Below are 21,240 nucleotides of genomic sequence, written 5' to 3'. Positions count from 1 at the left end.
CGCAATTGAAAACTTATGAATTGTTTATTTCTGGAATTTTCCACTTAAGATTTTCAAACCACCGGGCACGGTGGCTCACGCCTGTAATTCCAGCACTTTGGGAGGCGGAGGCGGGCAGATCACAAGGTCAGGAGATCGAGACCATCCTGGCTAACATGGTGAAACCCCATCTCTACTAAAAATACAAAAAAATTAGCCGGGCGTGGTGGCGGGCGCCTGTAGTCCCAGCTGCTGGGGAGGCTGAGACAGGAGAATGGCGTGAACCTGGGAGGCAGAGCTTGCAGTGAGCTGAGATCATGCCACTGCACTCCAGCCTGGGCGACAGAGCGAGAGTCCATCTCAAAAAAAAAAAAAAAAGATTTTCAGACCAAAATTGACTGCAGGTGACTAAACCTTGGAAAGCAAAACCAAGGATAAAGAGGGGTTACCGCATAGTCCATTTGGTCAGTGTAGACAAATCAAGGGATTTGGTGACATCCCTCCCCCGTTCCCCATCAGCTGAAAAGAAGTTTGGCTGGGCACAGTGGCACACACCTATCATCCCGGCAAGTTTGGATGCTATGATCATCCTTCTTTTAAGATGATGCCACAGGCCAAGTCTGACTGTGTCTCCTAGTAAGCCTGAGTGAAGCACTACAGAGTAAAAATTAAGTTCCCTCTATGGAACGAAGGTTGGTAAAGGCCATAGATATATTCTGCAGAATTATCCTTGGTTCCTAGAAATGGAACCCCTAAAGCTAGAGACTTGGATTCTAACCTCTGCATGTGAAGGGAGATGAGAAAAATGCTGCCCTGACCTGGGGAAGCAGGAAATTCACAACACCCTTGGAGTGAGTTTGGTCACTCTAAACTAGAACCTAGAAGACTGTCTCCCAATAAATACTTGTTTAATTACTAAATAAGAAATCCAGCACTGGCCCAGGAGTGGTGGCTCATGCCTGTAATCCCTGCACTTTGGGAGGCCAAGGCAGGCAGATCACCTGAGGTGGTGAGTTCGAGACCAGCCTGACCAACATGGAGAACTCCCATCTCTTCTAAAAATACAAAATTAGCAGGTGTGGTGGTGCATGCCTGTAATCCCAGCTACTCGGGAGGCTGAGGCAGGAGAATCACTTGAAACCAGGAGGCAGAGATTGCGATGAGCCGAGATCGTGCCATTGCACTCCAGCCTGGGCAACAAGAGCGAAACTCCATCTCAAAAAAAAAAAAAAAGAAAAGAAAAGAAATCCAGCACTGAACAAGATGATCACTTCCTCCTCACCAAAAAGGACAGAAATATAATTACTTTATTCAAATTTTATTTTTTGAATAGGTAACATGCACATGGTCAAAAAATGGAACAATATGAACAAGATAGTAAGCAAAGTCTTACTGCAATGCCCTTCCAGTTTGCCCCAGTACCAGCCCTGCCTCCTCCAGGTAACAATTCCTAGCACGTTCCATGTTTGTCTAGTGTCTATGAAAACATAAGCAAATACAAATGTATATTCTTAATTTTCCTTTCTATATTCTATCATTTCACATGCAGCATTCTCTATATGATGTTCTGCACCTTGCTTTTTCCACCTGAGATATTATATTCACTTTTTTTTTAAGACAGGTCTCACTGTCACCCAGGCTGGAGTGGAGTGATGCAATCATGGCTCACTGCAGCCTCAACCTCTCAGGCTCAAGTGATCCTCCCACCTCAGCTTCTTGAGTAGCTAGGACTACAGGTGCACACCACCATGCCCAGCTAAATTTTATTTTTTGTAGAGATGGGGTTTCACCATGTTTCCCAGGCTGGTCTTGAACTCCTGGGCTCAAGTGATCCTTTTGCCTCAGTCTCCCAAAGTGTTGGGATTACAGGCATGAGCCACCGCACCTGGCCTATATTCACTTTTATATTTCACCCAAATATATTCTTTTCAATGTGCTGCTAAATTCTGTCTAATAACATTTTTTTTTTGTCTGAGACGGAGTCTCGCTCTGTCGCCCAGGCTGGGGTGCAGTGGCTCAATCTCGGCTCACTGCAAGCTCCGCCTCCCGGGTTCACGCCATTCTCCTGCCTCAGCCTCCCGAGTAGCTGGGACTACAGGTGCGTGCCACCACGCCCGGCTAATTTTTTGTATTTTTTAGTAGAGACAGGGTTTCACCATGTTAGCCAGGATGGTCTCCATCTCCTGACCTCGTGATCTACCCACCTCGGCCTCCCAAAGTGCTGGGATTACAGGCGTGAGCCACCGCGCCCAGCCTATGTCCAATAACATTTTATTTTGGATTTTTAAATTCATATTAATACATAAGAGTGATCTGTGATTTTCTTTCTTTTTTATGTGCAAACTTTGTCAGATTTTGGCACCAATGTTATATTTGCTTCATAAACAGAATGCAAAGTTTTCCTTTTCCTGTGCTCTGAAATTTTCTGTTTTATCTATGTTGGCAATTCCCTATGTTTTGAAGATTTTATAAAATTATCCTTTGGAACCTTCTGGGATTGTGCTTTTTGACATTTTAAAAGAGCTTTCTCGGCCGGGCGTGGTGGCTTACGGCTGTAATCCCAGCACTTTGGGAGGCCGAGGCGGGCGGATCACAAGGTCAGGAGATCGAGATCATCCTGGCTAACACGGTGAAACCCCATCTCTACCAAAAATACAAAAAATTAGCCGAGCGTGGTGGCGGGCGCCTGTAGTCCCAGCTACTTGGGAGGCTGAGGCAGGAGAATGGCGTGAACCCGGGAGGCAGAGCTTGCAGTGAGCTGAGATCATGCCACTGCACTCCAGCCTGGGCGACAGAGGGAGGCTCCGTCAAAAAAAAAAAAAAAAAAAGCTTTCTCTTATTTCTTACAGGAAATCAGTTATTTAGACCTTCTATCTTTTCTAGGGTACATACTGATCAATTATTTCCCTAGAAAATTATCTGTTTATTCCACGTTTTTAGATTTCCTTGGAAAAAGTTGTGCAAAGTAGTCTCTTAGGATTTTTAAAAATGATTGTGTTTAGTAGTAACGTCCCCCTTTATTTGTTAGAGGTGCCGTTTCCCGCCCCCTGTGATTAAGTTAGGTAGAGGTTCATCTCTTTCACCGATTCTACCAGGTTGGGTTGATCCTGGCCACCTTACAAGTAATTTGATTGTTGAGTTTCTGATGTTTCCTCATCTCGTCAGTTCTATAGTTTGTGGGCCTCTTGTTTTTCATTATTTTCCTGGGCTGTATGGTTTCCCAAGTGGACAGATTCAGAGTCCAGCTTCTACTATATTCCTTCTGAAACCATCCATTTATCCTGGTCCTCATAAAGTTCATCCTGATTCCCTTTGTGAGAAAAGCCAACTATTTGCCATCGCCTTCCCCACTCATTCTGAGTGAGGGAGTTATAAACTTTTTTTTTTTTTTGAGACAGAGTCTCACTCTGTTGCCCAGGCTGGAGTGCAGTGGCACAATCTCAGCTCACTGCACCCTCCGTCTCCCAGGTTCAAGTGATTCTCCTGCCTCAGCCTCCTGAGTAGCTGGGATTGCAGGTGTGCCTCACCACGCCTAGCTAATTTTTTTTGTATTTTTAGTAGAGACAGGGTTTCCCCATGTCGACCAGCTGGTCTTGAACTCCTAAACTCAGGCAATCCATCTGCCTCAGCCTCCCAAACTGTTGGGATTACAGGAGTGAGCCACCGTGCCTGGCCTAAACATCTTATTTCCCCATAACAAAATAGCTGAAGCTGAAAAATGAAAACCTACGATCTGAAGTCAAAAGTCAAATGTGTGAAGAATAAACCATGAAATTAGTTCTGTCCACTCCACCAGCTTTCTGAATCCAGGAAGGCAAAGTCCATTTGCATTTTGTAACTGCTGACAAAGGTGTCCAAATAAGAAGTATCCCCACGAAGTTTCTATATAGTCCGAATGTACACACTAGCATCGCTGATGAAGGAAACAAATTCTGCAGAGCAGAGCGGACTTATCCAAGAATTCTTCAGTAATCAATCTGAGAATATGACTTTTGAGACAGCTCACTGGTGAGATTTTAACTTCGATTCAGTTTGACAAACATATTATGCAACTACTATAAACCGGGCACTTTGGCCGATACTAAGAAACCAAGAGGATTCTTATCATTGGAAACAAAATAATTAACTGAAAATGTAATTAATCGTACTAAAAAGGGGTTTCCACCTTTAAAATACATGACCAGCAGAAGCATAAAATCATCACCAATGCCCATTAAGTTGGCATTGTAGATTATACATCAGTTCCTACATCTAATATGTTCTTCCCAAGTAACATCAGTGGAGCCTCTGATCTTTTTTTTTTTTTTTTTTTTTTTTTGAGACAGAGTCTTGCCCTGTCGCCCAGGCTGGAGTGCAGTGGCAGGATCTCAGCTCACTGCAAGCTCCACCTCCCGGGTTCACGCCATTCTCCTGCCTCAGCCTCCCAAGTAGCTACAGGCGCCCGCCACCACGCCCAGCTAATTTTTTGTATTTTTAGTAGAGACGGGGTTTCACCGTGTTAGCCAGGATGGTCTTGATCTCCTGACCTTGTGATCCGCCCGCTTCAACCTCCCAAAGTGCTGGGATTACAGGTGTGAGCCACCGCGCCCAGCCGAGCCTCTGATCTTGCAAATGAGTCAGACATCCCTGCTGCAACAACCATAGGTGGCCTCTATGATAGCATCTATCCAACTTAACCATTTCTTTTTTAAATATTGAGATGGAGTCTCATTCTCGTCACCCAGGCTGGAGTGCAGTGGCACGATCTTGGCTCACTGCCACCTCTGCCTCCTGGGTTCAAGTGATTCTCCCACCTCAGCCTCCTGAGTAGCTGGGATCACAGGCGTGTGCCACCATGCCCAGCTAATTTTTGTATTTTTAGTGGAGATGGGGGTTTCACCATGTTGGCCAGGTTGGTCTCGAACTCCTGACCTCAGGTGATCTGCCAGCCCTGACATACCAAAGTGCTAGGATTACCAGCGTGAGCCACTGTGCCCGGCCTCTTTTTAAAAAAAAATCCTAGTTTTAAAAAACTTTTTCTGCTGGCATCTTGCTCCTGGAGGAACCATTTCTTTCTTTCTTTTTTTTTTTTTTTTAAGACGGAGTCTTGCTCTGTTGCCCAGGCTGGAGTGCAGTGGCACAATCTCGGCTCACTGCAACCTCTGCCTCCTGGGCTCAAGAGATTCTCCAGCTTCAGCCTCCCAAGTAGCTGGGATTACAGGTGTCTGCCACCACACCCAGCTAATTTTTGTATTTTTAGTACAGATAGGGTTTCGCCATGTTGGTCAGGCTGGCCTTGAACTCCTGACCTCAGGTGATCCCAAAGTGCTGGGATTACAGGTGTGAGTGAGATGTTTTCTTTTTACTGATATGATTTCAAACAGCAATGTTTCTGAACAGCCTGATTTTAGAGAACAAAGTTTCTCAATGAACCATTTCTTTATCACAGATTTCACATTTCAAGAAAATCCTAGCACTCACCGGTCGGTAGTAAAAATGTACCCCACGTGATCCTTACAGCTTAACAGCAGGACACTGAAGGCTACAGCAAAGAGCACTGAAGGTAAAAACGGCAGAAGAAACAACACAGTGAACAAGAAGATCCACAGGAAGTGGGGGAGCCTGGGTTTTGCATGCAGAGACTGCACCAAGAGCCTCGGGTAAAGGGGTCTCAGCACCTGTAATCAGCAGGGAAACGGTAGAGGACTTCCGTGCCTGCTCCATGTCTCCAGCACCCAGAGCGTTTCCTACCCGGACACTGGCAGCCACACTGAAGCCTGCAGGGACCTAAAATAAAAAGGAAACCTGCAACAACGAGTGAGAAACTGCAGAGCGAGAACACGTGCAGAGAAGCAGCCTCATGCCTCAAACCTGGTGGGAAAACTTGGTCCTAAAAGTTTTGAAAAGACTGATTTGCAACATCCCCTTTGTCTAGCCAGGAACTCCCACGCTACTGTGGAAACTGAGCCCCAGGTTACAATGCTGAGCACAAACTGGGCTTTGCTGCAGAGCTTCCAACCTCTGCAACATGAGGGTGCTGCACAACCATGTTCCTCCTCTGGGTGTCGGGGGATGGACTGACTCACCAGGAGCCCAGGCTTGTGTCTGGTTTTTTTTGTTTTTGTTTTTAAATAGGGACAGAGGTCAGGCGCGGTGGCTCATGCCTGTAATCCCAGCACTTTGGGAGGCCGAGGCAGGTGGATCACTTGCGGTCAGGAGTTTGAGACCAGCCTGGCCAACATGGTGAAACCCCATCTCTATTAAAAAATACAAAACTTAGCTGGGCGTGGTGGTGCACGCCTGTAATCCCAGCTACTCAGCAGGCTGAGGCAGGAGAATCGCTTGAACCTGGGAGGCGGAGGTTGCAGTGAGCTGCGATAGTGCCACTACATTCCAGCCTGTGCGACAGAGTGAAACTCCTTCTCAAAATAAATAAATAAAATAAAATAAATAGGGACAGGGTCTCACTCTGTCCCTCAGGCTGGAGTGCAGTGGCACAATCATAGTTCACTACAGCCTCGACCTCCTGGGCTCAAACGATCCTGCAACCTCAGCCTCTCAAGTAGCTGGGATCACAGGCATGCGCCTCCACACATGGCATAGTGTCTGTTCTGAAAGACCATCAAGGGATCCAGCTTAGAAGACAGGAGTGGCACTAAAGGAACTGCAGGGAAACAACCTGTATTGTGGTTAGGGATCAGGATTCTGAAGCCAGATTGCTTGGGCTCAAATCCCAGCACAGCCACTTTATCAGCTGCATCACCCTGAGCAAGTTACTTACCCTCTCAAAACCTCCAGAGTTTTATCTGTGAAAGGAGTTGAATCATAGAACCTATCTCATTGGGCTATTGTGGGAACTTAATGAGTCCATACATGCTAACTGCTTAGAAGAAGCATGTAGGAATTGCTCAATAAAGATTTACCATTACTATTATTTATAAAGTTACTTGAAAAATTAATATTAATAAGGAAAAAGGAGTCATCACTTGTTGAAACGTGAACATTGCCTTAGGATCAGGATGACTATGGACCAGCTTAAAGAAAATCTGATACACAGATTGAGAAATAAAAAAGTAATAGAAGACTGAGTCTCTGCCTATAAATTCACAAGTAGGGACAAACAGAGATCGCCTGACAAATTATTTATTCATTACAAAGGGAAAGGTAGTAACTTGACAGGAGAAACCTGGCAGGCACCACCTTAACCAAGCAATCAAAGTTAATACTGGCAGGGTGCAATGGCTGTGCCTGTAATCCCAGCACTTTGGAAGGCCAAGGTGGAACGATTGCTTGAGCCCAGGAGTTTGAGACCAGCCTGGGCAACATAACAAGACCAAATTTTTTTTTTAAATTAGCTGGGAGTGGTGGTGCATGCCTGTAGTCCCAGCTACTCAGGAGGCTGAGGTGGGAGGATTGCTTGAGTCCAGGAGGTCAAGACTGTAGTAAGCCAAGATCAGGCCGCTGTCACCAGAACAAGACACTGTCTTAAAAAAAAAAAAATAAGTAAAATAAAAACAACCACCAACAAGTAAAAAGTAGTATCACCAACACTGAGACAGATCAACATCATGTGCCTCCTGATATGGTGCACTAAGAAGGACACAGCATCACTTCTCTAGCTTTCCTGCCCAAAACAGACAATCTAAATTTATTTATAAGGAAACATCAGCTGCACCACACTGAGTGAACTTCTACAGATAACGGCCTATGTTCTTCAAAAATGCCAAGGTCAAGAAAGACGAAGGAACAATGAAGATCTGTTCCAGATTAAAGGACACTAAAGAGATATGATGCTAGGGGAAAATTAGTGATAAGGGGCATTACCAGAACAATTGGTATTGTTTTGAATTGACTGTATTGATATAGTATTTGAACATGGACTGTGTAGATAGACCAGACAGAATAAATGTGACAAAACTGGTGAACCTGAGGAAAGGGCATACATCTTTCTTTTGATTAAGAAATACAAGTGTAAATTCTTACAAGCCTATTGGAAAGCATATGGAAATATATTCAAAAGACATAAAATCATACCTTTGTTTCACTTTTACGAATCTTAAAGAAATAATCAGACAAGTATATGAAGATATTTTTTCCTAGGATGTTCCTTGAAGAGTTGTTAATATTGAAACATTGGAAATAAACTATTCAACCATAGGAAATTGATTTTAAAAGTATATCACATATAGTGGAATCCTATATACCATTAAGCATTTTGACTTAGATATAGTTAATGAATTTACTCAAATATAAAATGTAAATAAAATATTAAAAGTGAAGTAAAAAATCCATGTTAAAAAACTCTGCCAAGGATAGACAAACAAAAACAAAAAACATAGGTCTGCAAGAGAATAATTCTTAAACAAAACAGAAAATGTGTACTCTATGTTTTAAAACATAACCAATATCAGAGGGAAAAAATCTAAGTGTTAATACTGCAAAAAATGCCAAGCATATCTGCTGGCTTGAGTTTCTCCCCACATTACAAACTCCCTTTGTTTTTAATTTTACATTTCTAAAATGGTACTTGCTTCCTTCAGAATCTCCAGTTGATGTTTTCAGGAAAATAAAGCCAAAGAAAAGCCTCCTAATGACTAGTGTTCTCTATGATCAAAATTTCCTCCCTTTTAAGGCTGAATAATACTCCACTGTATGCATAGAACCCATTTCATTTACCCGCACACACATAGGTTGCTTCCACCTTTTGTCTACTGTCAATAATGCTCCTGTGAACACAGTTAACAAGTCAGGCGCGGTGGCTTACGCCTGTAATCCCAACACTTTGAGAGGCCAAGGCGGGTAGATCGCCTGAGGTCAGGAGTTCAAGACCAGCTGACCAACATGGTGAAACCCTGTCTCTACTGAAAATACAAAATTAGCTGGGCGTGGTGGCAGGCACCTGTAATCTCAGCTACTTGGGAGGCTGAAGCAGAAGAAATGCTTGAACCCGGGAGGCGGAGGTTGCAGTGAGCCAAGATCACACCACTGCACTCCAGCCAGGGCAACAAGAGTGGGACTCCATCTCAAAAAAAAAAAAAAAATCCCTTTAAGACCCTGCTTTCAGTTGTTTCGGGGATCTACCTTGCAGTAGCCACACTGTGTTTTCAGAGGCTTCAGAACCAGGCAGGAGCGGGCATAGTGACACAGGCAGCTTGATGTTTATGGTCATACACCCAGCCTCATCCCTCTGCTATGCCACCCTCCTGGCCCCTCAAGGCATTTGTGTTGTGACAACTGAAAAAGATTCTAAAAGTGTGGAAACAAAATCAAATCTTTCAAGGGAAGATTCAGCTGGGAGCTGCGTTAGGAGATGGAGAACCAGCAGATCATGTGCAGTTTCTCTCCAGCCCCCCTTCAGTTCCTAGGGAAGATCCAGCTGTAGCAGAGGTACCCTCCCAGGCTCAAGGATGGGATTTGACTTTTGTCCATCATTTCACAAATGATTCATGTACGAATGCCTGTGCTCATCCATAGACTCTTTCAGATACCAAGCAAGGAAAACGCCTGGCACCTCCCCATGATCGGCTCCCCTGCTTACCATGTACACAATGATGGCCAGTTCATACACGATGGACTGAGCGCCCAGCTCCACCATGCCGAGGATGCCTGGTGAAGAAAGACAGCTGTCGCCTTGCACCCAGACAGGGCCCCCAGGTTCCCACCAGTCCCCGTCATCCATCCTCATACAGACCACTGAGGAAGCTCCCGACCTCATAGGCCCACCACTCCATGCACAGCATGAGCATGCTGGGGACGGCCAGGCGGAGGAAGGAGGCCCAGTCCTGCAGGCACTCGAGGGACCAGCCTGTGGGGGGGACACACACATTTCCAGGAGATCTGGCCATCGGGCTGGAACTCAACCTGAGACAAAACCCACATCCCAGTTGGAAGACAAAAGGGCAGTCATTACCTCCCCATGTAGCTTGATGCAGTTTTTTCCCGAGGATGTAGAGAAAGAGGAGTAGAGCCAGGGTGTACTGGGAAATCAAGTTTGCCAGTGCAGAGCCTCTGGAAAGAACAGTCCCAATGAGAGGGAGGTACCATCCTGCGCCTCTCCCTGCCCCACTCAGTGAGGAGGGGAGACTCATCCCTTCCCGTGCCGTCCTCAGCAGACCAAGGTCTTCTTCCCAGAGCAGCCTCACCCTCCATCCCTGACAGTGCTTTCCACAGTGTGCAAGAAAGAGACCACGCATGGACACAAGAACCAGCTGAAGAGCCCACTCTTCTCCCTCCTGGAAAAACCACATGCAAGTCATCCCTTCTCCCTGTCCCAAGAGTATGTTGGACTCACATCACCCCAAGATGCAGTTGATGGAGAAACAGATAGTTGGCGAGGGCATTGACAAGGTTGGCTGCAACTCCAGTTACGATCTGGGGCAGTACAATTCCCTGGAAAAAGGACACCGCATGCCATCCTTGAGATCCACAGAATAGGACTGCCTTTCTGCTACCCAAGCACACACAGGCTCCAGCTGGCCTGCTTAGTGGATGTCACAGGCATAGCTGGGGGGCTTAACTGGGGAGGCCATGTCCTTGTTGCTCCTGCCTTTCCACTCTCCCATCCCTTTCTCTTCCTTCTCTCTTTGAGGTATAAAGTGCGGAGTTCTGGCCACAGAGAGACACAGGCAAGATATGTTCAGCAGCAGGGAAGGAAGAAGATAAATGGCTTATTTCCAACAGTGCAAGGACTGGCAGGGGCTAAATTGGTCAACAAGGCACCTTTGACACTGGATGATAGGAGAAAATGAGAATACTTTCTTCACCAAAATAGAAATTCAGAAAATTGACCTAAGATCTTGAAGAAACTAGAGTTTCTTTCTAGAATACGGAAGGGATTCCAACATGTCTAACTTTCAAAAGTACAGGACTGGTGAAACATCCAGACTGTTTGGTGTCTCAAAGTAAGACAGGGTGTGAAAGTAAAATTACATCAGACCAAGGAAGTAAAACTCTGTCCTGCCCCGCATCCGGATAGAATAGCAGACGCAGATAAAGTCAGTGCAAACGTAAAAGGAAACCTCCTTTCTCCCAAGGTCACGCTGTCCCCATAAAGTGTCATTACTCCCCTAGTGGAATGACGAGTGCTTTCTGACTCACTGAGAAACTTTGTTGTCTAAAATCAGACTGTTCAGAAACATTGCTGTTTGAAATCATTTCAGTAAAAAGAAAACACCCCACTCTTGCGTGGAGGCTCAAAATCATGTCAACACAAAAAAGTAGCCTCAATTTCCAACCCAGGCACAGAGCTTCGTGGGAGCTCCTGGATGTGGCATTTTACATCTGTCCACCCTCAACATCCTTCTTAGCCTTGAGTTTCCAAAGGAGGAGCACCCGGTCCACGTCACAGCCCAGGCCTGATGTTGGGCCCCTCAGTCACAGATCTGCTCAGCGCCTATCAAACCATGGTTTCGCTTAAATGTCACCTGAACCCCACCCTTCTTCAAACCTTTATAATAACTCTTCTTCCTTTGCTGAGGCATCCCACAGCCTCTCTAGTCTCTCTCATTGCGACAGGCCGATAAACACAACTGCAAACCCACTGGCCTGCAGTCCTGTCTCTGGTGGTCTCAGGCTGATGGGGCCAGGACAATGGTCTTGGCCGACAACTTGTGTAGGCCACATATTTATGGGGAGGCCCTGGTTAGTTTGTAGCAAGGGAATTAGTGATCAGATTTACTTTTCAGGCAGATGGCAGTGGATGGAGACAGGTTAAGGTCCTCTGAAAGGACACAGAGGACAAATGGCAAGAAATGAATTCAGGGCTGGGCACGGTGGGTCACGCCTGTAATCCCAGCACTTTGGGAGGCCAAGGCGGGTGGATCACCTGAGGTCAGGAGTTTGAGACTAGCCTGGCCAACATGGTGAAACCCCATCTCTACTAAAAATACAAAAACTAGCTGGGCGTGGTGGCACACGCCTGTAGTCCCAGCTACTTGGGAGGCTGAGGCAGGAGAATCGCTTGAACCTCAGAGGTGGAGGTTGCAGTGAGCCGAGGTCACGTCACTGCACTCCAGCCTGGGCAACAGAGACTCCATCTCAAAAAAAAAAAAAAAAGGAAGAAAGAAATGAATTCAGGTGGTGGCATGGAGGATTGGGAGGAGGCAGAAGCTATAGGACCAGGTGACTGACCAGATGTGGGAGGGAAGGAAAGATGGAGTCGAGGATGTGACAGGGACAAAAAAGACAGGTTACTGGGAGCAAAAATGGCCGAGGCCACGGAATTCCACCCATTGCGATGGAATGGAAGGCAGAGGAGCAGGCTCGTGGGAGAACGAGAGGAGGTGGCCAAGCCTGCAACACGCATGCGTCTCCATGTCCAGTGGAGTCACCTTCTCCTCCAAAGCCCTCTTGACTCTCCTACTTGAAAGTCTCCCTTCCCCCGATACCATCTGGCTCTGTTCCCACCCTCCGCCCTCTCCGAGGGCATTCACTTTCTCCAAACTCCCAGCTGCTTCTCTTTGGTTCTACACTCAGCTAATGGTTGCCCTGTCTTCCTAGGGAAGGGCCCCAGGACAGAAACTCCTTCCACCCTGGGGGCCCAACAACCCCTGCCATTTCTGCAGAACCCACCCATCATCGTATCTCCCACTGCTCCCACAACGCAAACTCTTCATCACAGACCTTCACCATTATTTGTTTGGATCATGTCCATAACTCTCACCTCTTCCTCTCCCAATTAGTTAATTTCCCAAAACTAAATGCCCCAGCAGAGAACACAAGGCCCTGCGCACGCTGACGCTGGGCCAGCCCGCCTCTCGATGTCATCATCTCACTGCATCCCCTCCCACCGCAGTGGCCTAAAGAGACTCTGCGGGCCCCAGCCCCTAGGAACAGGATCTGCACCTGTCTAGGATCCCCTGCCTTCCTTCCCGACCTTGGAAACTCCACGTGTCCTCTGTAACCAAGTTCAAAGCTCCCAACCCATCTCAGCTCGTGGCTCCTACTTCCATGCCTTTCCCTGTGCCCCAGAGAACAGGAAAGAAGACTTTCACACTCATTGTCCTCAGCAGGTCACATCAGACCCTGAGGTTAGGGCCACCACAGTGGTTGGGGGACTGAGTCCAGGAGAAGACCTTGCAGGGTGCTAAGGCATCCATGCTGCCTTAGCAAGGGTCTAGATCAAAAGGAGACAGCCCAAAGCCGGATGAAATGTGTGGGTTTCCTTCTCTCTAGTCTACACCTATTTCTGATATGTCATTCTATGCTAATCGGGATTCTAAATATTCTTGTTTTGTTGATAGAGTAATATCCTGGCCGGATGCAGTGGCTCACACCTGTAAGTCCAGCACTTTTGGAGACTGAGGCAGGAGGATTGCTTGAGGCCAGAAGTTTGAAACCAGCCTGGGCAACATAGCAAGACCCCATATCTACTTTAAAAATTTTGTTCTAATAGAAGAATATCTTAACTTTAAGAACACTGCATAGGTGGGAAACTTCCTTTCTTCCTCCTCCCCTCCTGGCCCTTCCTGTTGCACATGCCTGGAGAGCCCGCCAGTGTGGCCGGGATCCATTGCCGAGTACCCCTGTTTACCTGGACTTATCTGGAAGAATGTAGAGAGTCCCACATATGCTGATTTCATAAATCCACCCCTACCAAGCCAGGGCCTTTGGCCCTGTTTAATCACATAGGAGGAGTTCTGGCTGACGTTAGGTGTCATTAGAGTTTGAGCTCTTACATCCTCAATGAGAAAAGTGGGGCCATTCAGACAGAACAGAGCAGACAGTTTGGTTCCCTCTCTGCCAGACGAGCTGCCCCCAGCCTGCGCTCTGTCTTAGGAGCAAATGGGCATGCACCCTTCTTTCCAGGACACTGCTTAAAATGCAGAGCCAAGGAACACTGCGGCTCTGAGCCCACCCTGCCAATGACAATATTTCCAAGTGGGAATTGGATAAGAGTTTTCCAGAGCCAAATATAATATGTTCTTTCCTTGATATCACTTAACAAACCTCTTGACATCCAAGTTCTGTGTGCACAACACTGAAAAAATATCTTTCAGTGGCTCCCAGCAGTGAGCTCCCTCCACCCTGGGGTCCCTGGTCCTGGAGTATCTTCAGGGCCCCCATTCCCAGAAAGGTACGAACTCCCATTAGCCTCCCAAAGGAAGAGAACAGTCAGTATTACCTGGTTGAGCAAATATTTAACTTGTAACATATAAAGAAAGGTTGCCTACAAGAGAACAAGAGAGATGAATGTTAATGTTTCAGCCTTGCCACACAGCAGTGAGGTCACACGGCAGGGAGCTAGGAGCCACAGCCAAGGCTCGGCTGCCCTCTGCTCCCGCACGGAGCCACAGAGGCTGTCGTCTCAGGACAGGGCTGGGGCCAGGGGGTTATGGCCCAGGGGCTTCCCACATCTTCTTTATGGGTGCATATGCCCCAAGCATATTCCCTCCATCTGGCAAAAGGAGGTGGAGTTTCCCTGGGTGAATGGCCAGGACTCTTCTGGGGACACTGGCATGGAAAGGAGGCCCCAGGCACACTCCAGATGGGCACCTCCATATAGACTGGTCCTATGTGGTGGAATCATGAAAGACTGTCACATTTACAAGGTTTCAGGATAAGTAAGTGAGCACACTGCCAATTGTGAGGGCAAATGGTGTCCCTAGATCCGTATGTTGAAGCCCTAGTCCCCAGTGTGACTATTTGGAGGTCCTCAAGGGGAGATTAAATTAAAATGAGGTCATTAGGGTGGGGCCCTAATCCAATAGGACTCGTGTCCTCATAAGAAGACAGGAGATACCGGGGGATGAATGCATAGGGGACAACCTGCAGAGGGTGGCCGTCCACAGGCCAAGGAGAGAGGCCGCAGAGGACACCAACCCTGCTGCACCTTGACCTTGGACTTCCAGCTTCCTGAACTGTAAGAAAATAAACTTCTGTTGTTTAAGCTCCCTAGTGTGTGGTATTATATTATGGAAGTCCCCACAGACTAATTCAGCTACAGCCTCCAGCTGAATAACAAACACTTAGCTCTCAGGCCAGGTGTGGTGGCTCACACATGCAACCCAACACTTCGGGAGGCCAAAGCAGATGGATTGCTTGAACCCAGGAGTTTGAGACCAGCCTGGGAAACATGGTAAAATGCTATCTCTACAAAAAATACAAAAATTAGCTGGGCGTGGTGGTGTGCACCTGTAGTATCGGCTCATCAGGAGGCTGAGGTGGGAGGATCACTTGAGCCAGGGAGGCAGAGGTTGCAATGAGTGAGGACTGTGCCACTGCACTTCAGCCTGGGTGACAGAGTGACACCCTATCTTAAAAAAAAAAATTAGCAAGACCCTGTCTCTACAAAATTAAAAAATTAGCCAAGTGTGGTGGCATGTGCCTGTAGTTCCAGCAACTCAGGAGGCTGAGGCAGGATGATGGCTTGAGCCCAGGAGGTCAAGGCTGCAGTGAGCTATGACGATCCCACTGTACTTCAGCCTGGGTGATGGAATGAGACCCTGTCTCAAAAACACCAAACAAACAAACAAAAAAACCACTTAGCTCTCATTGTTCATTGGCCACACACTGCTGTGTCAAACATTAACCCATGCTTAAGGTTCTGTGGTCAAACGCAGCAGACCAAAAAAAAGTCTAAAGGTTCTAAGTGACACCCTCAGGGGTTCTGAGATGGGTGAGACTTTGCCCTTGTTTACAATAAAAGTTTGCACTCTTCTCCATGGATGATTCTGGAGGTCTCTCCAGCTCTACTCCAGACGTCCTGGAGTAGCCTCAATCTTGGTGTTCCTTGAGATGAACATCTGTTGTGTCCTTAACAGGCATAAATAAAAACAGGCTTCCTTGAAGGCACCAACACCACAGATAAGAATCATCTAAGACTGAGCCAATACACTGAGCTCACAGATATGGTGGCTACCTTTCACCCACGGACCCCAAGAAGGGAATCTCTTAGCCCTTGAGCACTTACAGGAAGAGCTGGAATGAAGATCGTGACATAGGTCTGGGTAAGCCTAAATAACGAAAAGAAAAAGAAAACAAAAACTGTGATGGAGGCCTCTGTTTCCAGGGAAAGTTAGGCAGAAGAAAATAACTAAAACTGCCTTTTCCATTCTTGGCTGTTTCCAGATTAATGGGCTTAAGTTGCTGGAGCAGGCCGGGCGCGGTGGCTCACGCCTGTAATCCCAGCCTGTAATCCCGAGGCAAGCAGTTCATGAGCTGAGGAGTTCGAGACCAGCCTGGCTAACACGGTAAAACCCCGTCTCTACTAAAAATACAAATATTAACCAAGTGTGGTGGCGGCCGCCTGTAATTCCAGCTACTCGGGAGGCTGCGGCAGGAGAATCTTTTGAACCCAGGAGGCGGAGGTTACAGTGAGCTGAGATCACACCATTGCACTCCAGCCTGGGCAACAGGGCGAGACTCCATCTCAAAAAAAAAAACAAAAATGCGGAGCAAATGTGAAAATTTACATATAGAGCTTGTCATCTTATTACCCAGATAACCTTTCTTGATTATTTTATATCTTTATGTCTAGGACAGGGTTTTTCAACCTCAGCACTATGGCCAGGTAATTCTCCACCTGTTGTGCGGTGCTGTCCCGAGCACTGCAGGATGTTCCACAGCCTCCTGCCTTCTACCAGGAGCACCCTCCTACTGCCAGCTGTGATAACCAGAAATGTCTTCAGACACTGTCAAACGTCTCCTGGGTTCAGAGCCGCTGGTCTAGATAAGAGCTTTAAAAGCTCTTACCCAATTAAATCAGTGGGTCTCAAACTTGACAGCACAGTAGAATCACCTAGGGTGCTTTGAAAGATACCGATACCCAGGCCTCACCACAGACCAATTAAAAGAGAATCCTGGCCGGGCATGGTGGCTCATGCACTTTGGGAGGCCGAGGCGACAGATCCCGTGAGGTCAGGAGTTTGAGGCCAGCCTCGCCAACATGATGAAACCCCGTCGCTACTAAAAGTACAAAAATTAGCCAGGCGTGGTAGCAGGTGCCTGTAATCCCAGCTACTCGGGAGCCTGAGGCAGGAGAATTGCTTGAACCCAGGAGGCAGAGGTTGCAGCGAGCCAAGATCGCACCACTGCATTCCAGTCTGGGGGACGGAGTGAGACTTGGTCTCAAAAAAAAAAAAAAAAAAGAAAAATCTTGGGTGGCAGGGAGCAGGGGCACAGGTGGGTTTGAAAGCACCCAGGTGATTTTAATATCAACGAAGGTCAAGAATAACTAAACTTTGAGCAAACGTCACAAACTACCATCCCACATGGAGGGTGCTTGCAAATCTATTTTCATTTAAAACTCTTAACCATGCAAGTCACCCAGGAGGCAAGGGGGAGTACATCTCAGATGCCAGGTGTGGAAAGTACTAAGACCTAGGAGACGTCAGCCAAGGAGAGATGAGCACCACCTTGGTGTGCAGCCTTGTCCCTGGCCCTGGCTGCACCCAGATAGGATAATCTTTCCGTGGGATGGACGCCAAGTCCCGCCGCGACAGGTTCCATCTTACCTGGACACATCTGGGTCCTGCCTGAAGAGCAGCAGGATGTGCTGGGTGTTGAGAAAGAGTGCCCAGCAGGGGAAGCAGCAGAGGAGCAGGACGAGCGCACTCCGCTGCAGGATCACGCCCACGTGCTTCAGGTTCTGGCTCCCATACGTCTGGGGTGCACACAGCCAAAATGAGCCCATTAGCACAGACCCAGCACCCCAGCTGTCCCCTAAAAGCCTTCAATTGTGCCACACAAAGAAGCAGGTTGGCTGGATAAGGTGGCTCACGCCTGTAATCCCCGCTACTCAGGAGGCTGAGGCAGGAGAATCGCTTGAACCTGGGAGGCAGAGGTTGCAGTGAGCTGAGATCACGCCACTGCACTCCAGCCTGGGGGACAGAGCAAGACTCTGTCTCATAAAAAAAAAAAAAAAAAAGAAGCCCATGGCCCTAGAGACTTTGCCCCAGTGTTTAGGTAGGAGAAGGATGGTATGAAAGATGCTTCTCAAACTCAGCTTCCAGTAGCATCACCAGGGGAACATTTTCAAAACTCTCACTAATGATATTCTGGACTTAATTCACACAGGGCAGGATTCAGAGATCCGTACCTTTTTTTAAAAAAAATTATATTTAAAACAATTTCTTTTGCAGAGGTAAACAATCTGAGATTCACACTTCATTTATTTTTAGAGACTGGAAAAAATTTTTTTTAGGGAGGCAAAGTTTGCAGTGAGCCGAGATTGTGCCACTGCACTCCAGCCTGGGTGACAGAGCCAGAGTCCATCTCAAAAAAAAAAAAAAAAAAAGCCAGGCTGGGCATTGGGGCTCATGCCTATAATCCCAACATGTTGGGAGGCTGAGGTAGGAGGATTGCTTGAGCCCAGGAGTTCGAGACCAGCCTGTGCAACATGGCAAAACCCTATCTCTACAAAAAATTAGCTGGGTGTAGTGGCACATGCCTGTAATACCAGGTACTTGAGAGGCTGAGGCAAGAGGATCGCTGGAGCTCAGGAGTTCGAGGCTGCCGTGAGCAGTGGGTGTGCCACTGCAGCCTAGCCTGGGCGATAGAGCAAGACTCTGTCTCAAAACAAAACAAGCCAAATTTTGTACATCTTTTCAAGTCGTGCACATCTTGGTAGTGCTCCAGGTTCAGTGACATCTCTGGTAGTCTGAAATTAACCAGAGGAAATACTTACACCCCTGGAACTGGCAAACACTGCCAGTCATGTGTTTCCCTCCTTCCCCTTTCACCCAAGGCCTGGTTGCTGAACATTTACCAGCCTGCCACTGGGTGGGGCCAGGCAAGCTGGGTTTTAACAAGCCCTCCAAGCTCAATCAATGCACGCTCAATTCTGAGAACCACAGAACTATACCAAATTCAAACGTGGGGTGCAATAGAAGGGAATTTTACAAAATGTCCCCTATTTGATCAAAATATAGGGTAAGGCAGTTGTGCAGACAAAAACTAGTTGACAAGGCTGAAAGAAACCTAGTGACATTTCAAAGAAAGCAGGCCAGGAGAAGAGGAGTTGCTGGCTGATAGGTGCTGCAAGTGCTGGCTGCTGAACTCTTCCTGCCAGTGGGGCTCTTCCATCTACACTTGAGAAAAGATGTTTGAGGTCACTGTGACCACTTCCATTTACCTGGGAGATGAGGGTGTCACAGGCAGAAGATAAGCCGAATCCCACTGAGACACCAGTGACATTGATAACCTGCAAATAAACCCAAAGATAAGGCCCTACAGAGTTAAAGGAGGAAAGGAAGACAAAATCCCTGTGTGTATTGATAAGAGCCTGCAAAGCTCCTCCTTCAGCATTCACAAGTCAATTTTACCAACTTTGTTAGCTGCCTGGACCCCACTCATACTGAAGCCATTCTCACAGGTTTAACAAGAATTCTGGACAGAACTATAATATATATATTTTTTGAGACAGAGTTTAGCTCTGTTGCCCAGGCTGGAGTGCAGTGGCGCGATCTCGGCTCACTGCAACCTCTACCTCCCGGGTTCAAGTGATTCTCCTGCTTCAGCCTCCCGAGTAGCTGGGACTACAGGCGTGCGCTACCATGACCGGCTAATTTTTGTATTTTTAGTAAAGACGGGGTTTCACCATGTTGGCCAGGATGGTCTTGATCTCTTGACCTCGTGATCCACCCGCCTCGGCCTCCCAAAGTGCTGGGATTACAGGTGTGAGCCACCGCGCCCGGCCTAGAACTATAGTATTAATCAGGCTGCACTTTGACCCACTTCCTTATAACTGAAAGTCATGTGGCACCAGACACTGGCCATGTACATCCCCACTGTTCCTACAGATGGGATTTCTGGTGTTACAATGATAAGGCTATTGTTTAAGAATTGTTGGCCAGGTGCGGTGGTTTATGCCTGTAATCCCAGCACTTTGGGAAGCCAAGGTGGGAGGATCGTTTGAGCCCAGGAGTTTGAGACCAGTCTAGGCAGCATGATGAAAACTCGTCCCTACAAAAGTACAAAAACTAGCAGGCATGGTGGCATGCTCCTGTAGTCCCAGCTATTTCCAGAGGCTGAGGTGGGACGATCACTTGAGCCCAAGAAGCAGAGGTTACAGTGAACTGAGATTGCACCACTGCACTCTAGCCTGGGCAATGGAGTGAGAACCTGTCTCAAAAAAAAAATTTTCTGGCCGAGCATAGTGGCTCACGCCTGTAATCCCAGCACTTTGGGAGGCCGAGGTGGGCGGATCGCGAGGTCAGGCGTTTGAGACCAGCCTGACCAATATGGTGAAACCCAGTCTCTACTAAAAATACAAAAATTAGCCTGGCATGGTGGCGGGCGCCTGTATTCCCAGCTACTCAGGAGGCTGAGGCAGGAGAATCACTTGAACCTGGGAGGCGGAAGTTGCAGTGAGCTGAGATCGTGCCACTGCACTCCAGCCTGGGCAACAGAACAAGACTCCATCTCAAAAAAAAAAAATTTATTAAGCAGAGCCTGAATTCCAGTGAAACATCTGACACCAACCAGTTTGCAGACCCACAAGGAGGAACTGAATCAGCATGAGAACACGGTTTCTTCATCTCCCTGTCCCATGACTTCATGCTGCACTCTTCAACCAATCAACAATCACACTTCAGCCCATTCGAAAATCCTTAAACACCCTGCCCCAAACTCCTCAGAGAGACTGATTTGAGGTGTCCTCATTCAGTGGCCTTACAATTAAACCTCTTTCACTGTTGCAACCTGCCATCTCAGATTATTGACTTGTGACAAGCAAGTTGACAAGCCTATTACGGTTACAAGATCTTGGATGGGTAAGGACATGTACAAGTTTGGAAGGGGAAAAGCCTAGGCTAGAGGTGATTACCCAGGCTTTCTCTTTTAAAAAGTCACTTTGCTCTCCAATTTCGGGTATCAGGGACACTTCTTCCGGGAATGCAATGGCACAGTAACACAGAAAAGTCCGCCTGCTGGAGACCTAGCATGGCCTGTGTCCGTACCCTGAGGGGCACTGGGAGTGCAGAGGCGGTCTGAAGTCCGGACTAGTGCCAGAGGCTTTCCAGGTGTGCTCGCCTTCACCAGGGTCAGCAGCAAACCCTGAAGTTTCGAGGAGCCTAGAGCAGTGCCCCCCAAACCAGGGAGTGGTATCACAGGATGTCTGATGCGCTCCCCATCTGGAACCGGTACCTCCACTTGATTCTACAGCAGGGAACCTGTGGACAACAGCCCAAACTGCACCCAGCCTGGAAGCACTGACTTTGATAAGTCCTTGGCCACATCCTGTAATTCCTTGGCCAAAGAGAATCTGCTGAGGCTTGCTAAGTGCATTTCTGTCTTCTCCTCTATTGCAAATACAATACTTAAAAACAAAATGGATAATTAAGC

At 47.4% G+C, this 21,240-nt stretch overlaps 1 protein-coding gene across 4 annotated transcripts in view; it reads right to left on the bottom strand.

Annotated features, from left to right (window-relative positions):
• Positions 1-21,240, bottom strand: part of SLC47A1 (solute carrier family 47 member 1) — a 44,771-nt gene that overhangs the window by 13,126 nt on the left and 10,405 nt on the right. For all 4 annotated transcript variants that reach the window (XM_009432591.4, XM_001144887.7, XM_016932233.3 and 1 more), the window contains exons 3-12: positions 19,031-19,099; positions 17,412-17,560; positions 15,869-15,911; positions 14,081-14,125; positions 10,250-10,347; positions 9,869-9,966; positions 9,650-9,763; positions 9,497-9,564; positions 5,637-5,745; positions 5,440-5,515 (exon numbers count right to left, since the gene is read on the bottom strand). In XM_009432591.4, coding sequence (XP_009430866.2) covers positions 5,440-5,515; positions 5,637-5,745; positions 9,497-9,564; positions 9,650-9,763; positions 9,869-9,966; positions 10,250-10,347; positions 14,081-14,125; positions 15,869-15,911; positions 17,412-17,560; positions 19,031-19,099 — 869 coding nt within the window. The remainder of the gene's footprint in view (positions 1-5,439; positions 5,516-5,636; positions 5,746-9,496; positions 9,565-9,649; positions 9,764-9,868; positions 9,967-10,249; positions 10,348-14,080; positions 14,126-15,868; positions 15,912-17,411; positions 17,561-19,030; positions 19,100-21,240) is intronic.

The sequence above is a fragment of the Pan troglodytes genome, chromosome 19 (genome assembly GCF_028858775.2).
Source record: "Pan troglodytes isolate AG18354 chromosome 19, NHGRI_mPanTro3-v2.0_pri, whole genome shotgun sequence".
In the NCBI taxonomy this organism is placed as follows: Eukaryota; Metazoa; Chordata; class Mammalia; order Primates; family Hominidae; genus Pan; species Pan troglodytes.
Note: the sequence above shows the minus strand (reverse complement) of the source record. Positions and strands in the feature narration are given on the sequence as shown.